Below are 10,907 nucleotides of genomic sequence, written 5' to 3'. Positions count from 1 at the left end.
AGTTTGGGTGAGCAGGGCCTTTATAAAAGATCATTTTAAGGTCTGTGGATAGTAACAACAGTATTCATTAAAATGTTGAGTAGCAAAATAATAAATCAAAGGCACCACAAGATCAGTTAAAATGTCTAATTATTTACTAGCTTATTACATATCTTTCTCCTTCACTGTTCCCCCTGCTTTCTCAACATGTTAACTACCACCAACAGAAACAAGTCACTCATGTCACCCAGATTGCATCAAAAAGAAAATTGGCCTTACCACCCCCAACCAATAAGACCTCAACAGCAAAGCCACCAAACGCAAAGCACGGACAACTGCTCACGACCCCGCTACAGTCAGAGTTTTGTGCCTTTTGCCATATAATTCCTAAAAAAAGCTCCCCATCGGTGATTGGTATGTGTGCGCGTTACTTATATGTTGTATATGATGTGCGCAAGGCGTGCCAGAGGAACGGACTGGAGGGAACTGTGCATTATAGGGTGTTTGGGGTGAAGGTGTCTATGTTTACTGTATGTATGTATATTTGTGAGGTCCTGTCCAGACTTTGAAAAAGTTTCCCATTGGACAACAAAGACTAACTAACTAACTAACTAACTAACTAACTATCTATCTTAATTGCATATCTTTACATATAAAGTATCCCTAACCGCTCACCTGTGTTGTCAGCCAGAAAGGCCTCTCTGGCAGAATGCAGTCTGTCTATACAGCCTAAAGAGGCCTGACATCTGGTTGCTAGGTAGTCTGCAGGGATAACAAAAAGAGAAACAAGGCAGTCAAGACATACATATGTGAGTATGCACACAAACATTACTACACACAGTGCTAATCTGCCTCCCAACACTGAATTACATCAGCTCCGACCTGCAGAGCTAGTGCAGCTGATGTGCACGGGGTCGTCTATCTGAGCCAGCGAATCCTGAATAATCTTTTCTGCCTCCTCTACAGCTCCCTGCAGACTGGACCAGCGAGCTGTGACCAGCTGGCTCTCCAACGACTGCTCCCTGCTCTCCTGTGAGTGAACACACACACACACACACACAGACAGACAGACAGACAGACAGACAGACAGACAGACAGACAGACAGACACACAAACACACCTTTATTAGAAATGTCAGAGAGCGTAAAATGTGAAGTTTAAGATGTTTGTTGGACATGCTGGGTCTTTCAATTGCCACCAAAACATTGGCTTGATTTATTACAGCTAATTAAGAAAGTTAATTGAGAAAATAACAATGCGTCACCTTCTCATTGAGCTGATTCTGCAGGGCTTCTGCCGTCTTCACCCCGCTCTCTCTTTCAGTCGCCAAAGAGCTCTGTACTCGTTCTAGCTCCTCCCCGCGGACAGCCAGCTCTGCCTCCACCTTCGACAAGGACTGCACCAGCTCCGCCTTCTCAGACTCAAGGGTGACCAGCTGGGTCCCGAGCACCTCACTCGACTGCGTCAATGAAAAAAAAAAAAGAGATAAAAAAGAAGATGATTTTGAGGCACAATGGATCCACAGGATGACATGGTTACATATGGTTAGGATAATACATAGCTGTCATGATATATCAGGATGTGGTAGGACGTGATGTAAGTACTCTGACCTCACAATAAACACTTTGTCTTCAGCCACTGATTATAACAATATTGCCTCCATTTAAGTTTGCGGAGAGGCGTACAGTCTCCAGAGAGGTTTGGGTTGAGGTCAAGTTTACAATCAAACGAACACTAGGAGGCTGTGGTTGTGCAACTTGGCTGCAATGCAACAAACATGAACTATGGCAACGAAGTAAAGAGTTACATCAGATCCTGTGTACTGCAAGTTTGTGAAATGACATTTCAGGAATATTAACTACTTAAAAAAGGAGGTGAGTGCATGAATATGATCTAAAGCATGTGTGAGACTTACAGCCTAAGTCCCAGCAGGTCCGACAGAGAAGGAAAAATGTTGAGAGATAAAAGAGAAACAGAATTAAAAATATGGATGTAAACTGTGCGGCAGAAGCTTGTGAGAGCTGAAAGCATGTGACAAGAGCGATAAAATGTGGGCTATGTGTGAAAGGGACTGTGAAGATTAGAGAGATGGAAGAGGAGGAGGACAGAAAGACTGACAGAATTGATAAGTAGTGAGTACAAAAATACGATGTCAGGAGTGGGAGGCAGAGACGGATGAGAGGTGCGCTGCATGTGCAGAATAACAACTGAAATTTGGGGTGGAGGGCGTCATGAGCAATCAGTGAGGTTGTGAGGATGTATAACATGAATTCATGGCTTATTGAACTGTCACTCCCCTTGTAGTTCCCTTTAAAATATTCCTGCAGATCAATTTGAGCTAGCTGCTCAAAGACACAAACTCACACGGATATACTGAAGCAGGAACCAAGCGGCTGCATTTACTAAAAGCAGTTGTTTGGACAAGATTTTACTGCTTTGGTTTTTGATTATGGTCTCTTCTTTTAGAGAAATGCCTTTAGTCGCCTGTTACAAACATCAACTCGGCTTCTCAGCTGTGCAGAGATGACAAACCGAGAGAGGATCTACAGGAAGATCAGAGGATGTAAACTATGGTGCTGCTACTGTTTAAACAATTTCCCCACGCTGAACACTGTCAGAAACTGGATGTGTTGGGGATTCTGCTGGGGGAAGGACAGTCAGTTTAGGATTTAGTTTTCACAACGTGAACAACCTGATCCAGGATACAGAATGTTATATACTAAAGCCTGGGCCTAATTGTTCTTGTTTAAGAAGTTCAGGTTTTATGAACAGCTGATCTATTTGCATGACGTGGTACGTGCACCAAGGATGTAACTGACGCTACAAAAGTGGGGCGTAAGTGAGATAATTAAATAACTGATGACTAGAATAAGAGTGCATTCTGCCAACAGCCCATTTTTAGATTCTGTCCAGACTGTGCTCCATTAGGAAACCCCAGGTTTGATTAAAGTCACATCATTGATCTTTTCACACTTTATGGTAGCAGCTGCTTTTATCTTTTTTTAATTGGGACTGTTATGAATTACTTCAGTCACTTTAGCAGCTTCAAGCTAATCCTTCGGTGTGACAAGTGCCAAAATGCTGAGAGGAGAGTGACCTGTTGTGACGAGGCCATGGTGGTCTTCAGGGAGTCCAGCTCTGTCCTGCTGGACACCAGCTCTCTCTGGAGCTCCTGAAGCTGCTCCAGCTGCTCCCTCTCCTGAGCAAGAGAAGTAAAAATCTCAAGTTAGACAGCTAACGTCAGCTCCACCAATAAGAGAAAAAAAATTCTTTTGTGGGAGTTTTTACAGGTACAAAAAACAACATACTAAATATACAATTTCTCAAAGCAATTTCTTTTCTCTAGGTCTTTTTGTGGCCAAATGATTGCCATGAGGGCCCCAAAAATCGTTTCCCTTATTATGTTCCTCATGCACCTTAAAGTAGTGAGGTTCAGCACTATTGACCCACAGCCAATCATTTGACTGCAAAACACTGAGATGAATGGATGTGGCTAACTTGGTGTGTGGCAGGGATATTAAAATGTATTTGGTACTCACCTGTCTGTCTGCAACCTCCTGAGCAGCCTTCATCTTCTCTTGCATCTCTCTCCTCACTGCGTCAACTTCATCCTGTGCTGCACGAGCCACCGTCATCTGCCGGGTCACCTCTGCGTTCTAAACACACACACACACACACACACACACACACACACACACACACACACACACACACACACACACACACACACACACACACACACACACACACACACACACACACACACACACACACACACACACACACACACACCTTAATTTAACTTCAAAGTTGTTGTTTTTTTAGGAGGGGACAAGGACACAGAGAAGGATTTGATTTTAACATGAAGAAGTCCGACTCGTCTTTATACCTTCCTCAGCAGGTCTGCATGACTCTGAACCAACTCTGAGTACTTCTCCTTCAGTTTGGTGTAGCGCTGCTCATTGGCTTGAGCTTTTTCTGGTTAGAAACAACAGAGAGAGAGAGACAGTCATCCACAGTTATTAGCAGACACAATAGCTGACTGCAGGTGAGGAACACTGTAAATAAATCCTCGATACAACAAAGGCCTAGTTTAATAAATTATTATCTGTTTTTCCATGTTACAACCTATAGTTTTTTCCTTCCTTTTAAAAAGGATGCACTGACAAGAGTAGCAACCATGTTTGTCAAAACATTTACACATCTGCAGTCAAGTTGAGTCATGTATACAGTGGTGTGAAAAAGTGTTTGCCCCCTTCCTCATTTCCTGTTCCTTTGCATGTTTGTCACACTTAAGTGTTTCGGAACATCAAACCAATTTAAACAATAGTCAAGAACAAACAAGTAAACACAAAATGCAATTGTAAATGAAGGTGTTTATTATTAAAGGTGAAAAAAAATCCAAACCATCATGGCCCTGTGTGAAAAAGTGATTGCCCCCCTTGTTAAAACATACTATAACTGTGGTTGTCCACACTGAGTTCAATTTCTCTAGCCACACCCAGGCCTGATTATTGCCACACTCGTTCACAATCAAGGCATCACTTAAATAGGAGCTGCTTGACGCAGTAAGGTCCACCAGAAGATCCTTAAAAGCTACAACTCATGCCGAGACCCAAAGAAATTCAGGAACAATTGAGAAAGAAAGTAATTGAGATCTATCAGTCTGGAAAGGGTTATAAAGCCATTTCCAAAGCTTTGGGAATCCAGCGAACCACAGTGAGAGCACTATCCACAAAAGCGAAGACATGGAACAGTGGTGAACCTTCAGGAGTGGCCGGCGCCCAAATATACCCCAAGAGCGCCGCGACGACTCATCCAAGAGGTCACAAAAGACCCCACAAAAACGTCCAAAGAACTGCAGGCCTCACTTGCCTCAGTTAGGTCAGCGTTCATGCCTCCAACACAGGAAAAGACTGGGCAAAAATGGCCTGCATGGCAGAGTTCCAAGGAGAAAACCACTGCTGAGCAAAAAGAACACAAAGCTCGTCTCAATTTCTCACAACACATCTTGATGATCCCAAGACTTTTGGGACAACATATTGTGGACCGATGAGACAAAGTGGAACTCTTTGGAAGGTGTGTGTGTCCAAGTATTCTGGCGTAGAGGAACACTGCATTTCATAAAAAGAACATTATACCAACAGTAAAATATGGTGGTGGTAGTGTGATGGTTGGGGCTGTTTTTGCTGCAGGACCTGGAAGACCTGCCGTGATAAAGGAATATGAATTCTGCTGTCTACCAAAGAGCCTGAAGGAGAATGTCCGACCATCTGTTTGGTACTCAAGCTGAAACGAACTTGGGTTCTGCAGCAGGACAATGATCCTAAACACACCAGCAAGCCACCACGAATGGCTGAAGAAAAAAAAATGAAGACTTTGGAGGGGCAGCCAAAGTCCTGACCTGAATCCTATTGAGATGTGTGGTATGACCTTAAAAAGGCCGTCATGCTCGAAAACCCTCTAATGTAACTGAATTAGGACAATTCTGCAAAGATGAGGGGCCAAAATTCCTCCAGGACGCTGTAAAAGCCTCATTGCACGTTATCGCAAACGCTTGGTTGCAGTGTTGCTGCTAAGGGTGGCCCAACCAGTTATTAGGTTAGGGGGCAATCACTTTTTCACACAGGGCCATGATGGTTTGGATTTCTTTCCACCTTTAATAATAAACACCTTCATTTACAAATTGCATTTGTGTTTACTGTGTTGTCCTTGATTATTGTTTAAATGGTTTGATGTTCCGAAACACTTAAGTGTGACAAACATGCAAAGGAACAGGAAAATGAGGAAGAGGGCAAACACTTTTTCACACCACTGTACAAACAAAAGAAGCAAATAAATGAACATAAAATAGTCTTGACTGTATGTTAATTGCACTGGTGTGTTCTGTTTAAGTAGGACAGAATGTATTGTGACTTGTAAATGGCATTGTTGACAAGTCATTGCCAAAAGGCTGTAATTTGTCAGACTAAACACAACAAAAAATGAGGGCAGCAAAACTATTTTGATTAGTAATAATGTGACCAAGAAGCTTCCTGTTAAAAGGGACAGAGGTCCAGACTTACTCTCTATCTCCGTCAGGCTCCGCTGCTCCTTCTCCGTGTCCTCTCGGACCCTCCGCAGGTCGTCCAGCTCCGCCTTCAGGAACTCGCTCTCTCCTGCCGCCTGCAACCTCAGGTGGCTTTGCTCTGCAAGCTCCGCCTCCAACTCATTGGCACGTCCCCTCAGCGCCTGACACAAGCGTCCACTCTGGTGACGGACAGAGACAGAGAGAGTATGATGAAAAGAAATTAACACTGGGATCCTTTGTAGATAGATTTCTTGGGTGTGTGAGACATGACATTTGTAAGCTATCTGTGAAATTAATAATGAGTGGTTCCTCTCCTCTTTACCTCCAGTCTGAAAGAGTCCAGCTCGTCTTTCAGGGCCTGGATCTCCCTCGTCAGCTGTTCAATGAGACGGTCTCTGATGGGTACAGACAAAACAACAGTCCAAAATATAAACAGGAAATCAATAAACTTTATTTTCACAGGAAGAAATTTGGCTTGATTTGGGTCTGGATTTTTGTATGCATCTAATTAAACCTAGAATTTCACACAACCACCCCAAAGAACTATCCATAACTGTGCTGTAATATATATAATGTAATATAATATGTTTGTTTTTTGATGCAAATGTAAAGAAAATAATTTGCTACATTTTAAATTATACTAAAAGCTATAGTCATGCAGACAGACAAATCTATGTGATTAATGTGACGTTTTCAGGCCCTACTTGTCGTCCTTCCGCATGCCGTTCTGACTGTTGAAGTTGAAGGGGTCTATAGCTGCCGAGGTGCCAAACAGGTCATCAAACTTGGTCTCCAAAGCAGCCTGTGTGTTTAAAACAAGAAAAATCCCATGAGAAAAGTTACATTAGCACCATTTTATTGTTGTCATTAACGAAGCTTGGTTATTATTTTGGGTTTAACAACTGCATCATTATGAAACACAGTCATTAACTATTGAAGCTGCACCTACAATCCACCTTTGTACCCTAAAGTTGCATGTCTTCTAATAAGTAATCTCCTTCAATCTTCCGAATCTGCACATTCATTGTCAATGATCCAGGTATTTTGCAGCTGGACTGTGGGTCCAAAAGCCCTTTAATTACGTCGTTATTTAACATGTTTATAAGAGGATGTTAGGATAATTTCATCATCAAGAATAGACAGAGACCACTGAAGTTATATTAAAGTTCATTTCCACACAGTTTCCACACTACAGAATAGTACAGAAAATGCCTAAGGTAAGTCCTCTACAACCGCTTATTTATACAAAGTGGATGTTAATCCAAAGTCATAACAAAGTCGATGTTGTCAGTTTATCTCATTCGGCCTGGGAATCTCCTCTGCCTGCTCGGCCCCCAGAAACATCCTGTGCCTTTCACAAGGACAGACTATGGCTCCATGGTTATCTTGTTTACAGTTATCAGTATAATATGGTATTCTTATGCAAACAGTTAATAATCAGAGGAAATAGTACATATCAACAACAGCCAGTGAAAGTCACGTGAAAGTCAGTATCATTAACACCACGACATGCCGGCATACAAATAAACCAGATGTTTAGAGTGGTCTTACCAAGAAACTTAAAAATATATGATTGCACAGGTGAGTCTACTCAGGTCTACACTGCTGGCAGGTTATTTCCTGTGTTTATCTCCTTCAGTTTACTAGTGTTAATTTTGTCAGACGAGACAAGACTAAAGACTATGTTCGTCAACGACCTTTTTTTCCATGACGAAGACGAGATGATGACGAGACTGCACCAATATCAAAAAACGCTGACTAAGATTAAATTAACATACATTATTGTTGACGAAAAAAGACGAGACTAAAATGTTTTGCATAAAATAAAAACTAAGATAAAATAAAACTAGTGCAGTGCCAGTTTGGAGCGCCGCGGTTCAATCAGGTGCGGCGCGTCCCCTTTTTTTTTTTATCTAGCCATCACACATCCAGGTAAAGATGTGGCCCAGGCGGGGAGGGAGGAAGCCCGGTTTAGCCTACTGGAGAAGCTGCTACAGCGCGTAGCAATGTGCACCGGCCCCAGGCAAGGGGAGGGGGAGATGGGGGGAGGGAGGGAAGGAGGGAAGGAGGGAGGGAGGGAGGAAGGAAGGAAGCCCGGTTTGATATAAAACCAGACATATTTAACAAAAATCATTCAACAAGTGTATTTATCAGGTAATTATTACATTTAACTAATATTTGAGATGTGTGCAACAATATTTGACTGAACTGTTTATCAGAAATAATCTCAGAACTAATTTTAAAAAAAGACTAAAAGTTTTTGACTAAAACTTGACTAAGATACCTGAGTTATCTTTTGAGTAAAACTAACAAAAATGACAAGACTTTTAGTCGACTAAAACTTGACTAACAAAAAACATATGTGAATGACTAAATAGGACTAAAACTACCAAGGACATTTGGCACAAGACTAAGACTAAATTAAAAATAGGTGACAAAATCAGCATTACACCATTTTTGATTGCTGACCACGACACCACACACACCATCTCCAAAACAGAGCTGGATTTCATTTAAGAAGGTAACACTCAGGGATACTTGGTTTGTTTATTTACCGGCAATACGGGGACGTCCGTGTCCACCAGGTCGTCTGTCTCCACCACATGCTCCAACTCGGGGGACGACGACTCGGCGGGGATCACGACCACGGGGCTGATGTGCTCCGACAGAGCCGACGCACGCAGGAAGTTAGGAGGGTTCTGCAAGAATCACACAGCACAATTATAATCACCATAATGTTTTTGTTGTTGTTGCAGGAAGCAGCTAGAAGTGTCCCAAAAGGCCTTTACCCCTTGGAAATCTAATATTCGTTGCAAGTTTAAACAACATAGAAATAGATGTGCATTTTTAACAAATGAGATCTAGATTACATCAATATCCTGTGATTCATTTATATTAATTCACCTGCATCCCCATTGAGGGGAGCAAGTCATTTGCCTTGTGGCAGAATGGTATTGTCAAAGCAACGTGTCGGAGCGAGGCTGAGCATGTAAACGATAACTATAAAAGCAAACTCTAATGGCATTGGTGGATGAAGAATTGTTTGAATTGAAATTTGTTTGCATAAAAACAAAAAGCGAAGGAGTGCGGCTACAGGGCATGTTTATGTCACTTTATGTTAGTGATGTGAATAGACAGCTAAAATAGATATGAGCAAATGTAAAGAGAGAGTGAGCTCAAAGTACATATTGCAAAGGCGGCCTACGTGTCTCTTTCCTCATTTCAATTTATATCCTATTTTGCAGCATATATAAGATAATAAAATAAAAATAAAATGATGGGTTGATAAAAGCTGGTTGATATGAAAAGAAAGACATTTACTGTGTGTGTGTGCGCGCGCACACACACACACACACACACACACACACACACACACACACACACACACACACACACACACACACACACACACACACACACACACACACACACAGTGGGGTTTGAAAGTTTGGGCACCCCAGGTAAAAATTTGTATTAATGTGCATAAAGAAGCCAAGAAAAGTTGGAAAAATCTCCAAAAGGAATCAAATGACAGGTTAGACATTTGTATTATATGTCACAAAAAGATAGATTTTATTTCCATCTTTTACACTTTCAAAATAACAGAAACAAAAAACAGTGTCTGTAAAAGTTTGGGCCCCCTGCAGAGTTAATACCTTGTACTGCCCCCTTAGTATCACAGCTTGGAAACGCTTCTTGTAGCCAGCCAAGAGTCTCTTGATTCTTTGATTCCTTCCAAAAGTCTTCCAGTTCTTTGAGATTTCTGGGCTGTCTGTCACACACTGCTCTTTTAAAGGTCTATCCATAGATTTTCAATTATGTTGAGGTCAGGAGATTGTGAAGGCCATGGCAAAACCTTCAGTTTATGCCTCTTGATGTAATCCACCGTGGATTTTGAGGTGTGTTTAGGATCATTATCCATTTGTAGAAGCCATCCTCTCTTTAACTTCAGCTTTTTTACAGATGACATCAAGTTAGCGTCCATTTTTCTTTCTACTCAGGAAATGTTCCCTGTGCCACTGGCTGCGATACAACCCCAAAGCATAATTGATCCACCCCCATGCTTAACAGTTGGACAGAGGTTCTTTTCATTAAATTTTGTGCCCTTTCTTCTCCAAACGTACCTTTGCTCATTCCGGACAAAAAGTTCTATTTTAACCTCATCGGTCCACAGAACTTGTTTCCACAATGCATCAGGCTTGTCTTAATGTTCATTTGCAAACCTCAAACTGGGATTTTTGTGGTGAGGATGTAGAAGAGGTTTTCATATCTGTTCAAGTATCTCTTTATAGTGGAATAGAGTACCACAACTCCAGTGTCTGCCAGGTCTTTCTGGATGGATCGTGCAGTCAAACGTGGGTTTTTCTTGCTTTTCTCACAATCCTGCGAGCTGTTCTGTCTGATATTTTTCTTGGTCCTCCAGATCTTGCTTTAACTTCCACTGTTTCTGATAACTGTCATTTCTTAACTACATTCCGGACAGAGGATGTTGGCATCTGAAAACGCTTTGCTATCTTCTTATAGCCTTCTCCTGCTTTGTGAGCGTCAACTATTTTCAGTTTCAGTTTTCTAGACAACTGCTTAGAAGACCCCATGGTGCTGATTGTTGGGGCGAGGTCAGATGAGTCTGGGCATTTAAAACCTTAAGATTGACATCACCTGGTCTTTCCAGACGATGATTGAGAACAATCCATGACACGGTCTGGTCTCAGCTTTCCAAAGGGAGCGGTGCATGCTAGAAACTCTGCAGGGTGCCCAAACTTTTGCAGACGCCATTTCTTTATTTTTTGTTATTTTGAAAGTGTTAATGATGGAAATAAAATCTAACTTTTTGTGACATATTATATGAATGTTTAAT

The 10,907-nt window shown here is 41.8% G+C and overlaps 1 protein-coding gene across 3 annotated transcripts in view; it reads right to left on the bottom strand.

The window, feature by feature from the left end:
* hip1 (huntingtin interacting protein 1) overlaps positions 1 to 10,907 on the bottom strand; it is a 53,891-nt gene that overhangs the window by 10,718 nt on the left and 32,266 nt on the right. For 2 of the 3 annotated variants that reach the window (XM_032512187.1, XM_032512189.1), the window contains exons 11-21: positions 8,605 to 8,748; positions 6,754 to 6,851; positions 6,372 to 6,444; positions 6,045 to 6,228; positions 3,869 to 3,957; positions 3,519 to 3,635; positions 3,077 to 3,178; positions 1,895 to 1,897; positions 1,244 to 1,438; positions 862 to 1,009; positions 655 to 741 (exon numbers count right to left, since the gene is read on the bottom strand). In XM_032512187.1, coding sequence (XP_032368078.1) covers positions 655 to 741; positions 862 to 1,009; positions 1,244 to 1,438; positions 1,895 to 1,897; positions 3,077 to 3,178; positions 3,519 to 3,635; positions 3,869 to 3,957; positions 6,045 to 6,228; positions 6,372 to 6,444; positions 6,754 to 6,851; positions 8,605 to 8,748 — 1,240 coding nt within the window. The remainder of the gene's footprint in view (positions 1 to 654; positions 742 to 861; positions 1,010 to 1,243; positions 1,439 to 1,894; positions 1,898 to 3,076; positions 3,179 to 3,518; positions 3,636 to 3,868; positions 3,958 to 6,044; positions 6,229 to 6,371; positions 6,445 to 6,753; positions 6,852 to 8,604; positions 8,749 to 10,907) is intronic. The other variant, XM_032512188.1, reaches the window with a different exon arrangement.

The sequence above is a fragment of the Etheostoma spectabile genome, chromosome 3 (assembly GCF_008692095.1).
Source record: "Etheostoma spectabile isolate EspeVRDwgs_2016 chromosome 3, UIUC_Espe_1.0, whole genome shotgun sequence".
NCBI lineage: Eukaryota > Metazoa > Chordata > Actinopteri > Perciformes > Percidae > Etheostoma > Etheostoma spectabile.
Note: the sequence above shows the minus strand (reverse complement) of the source record. Positions and strands in the feature narration are given on the sequence as shown.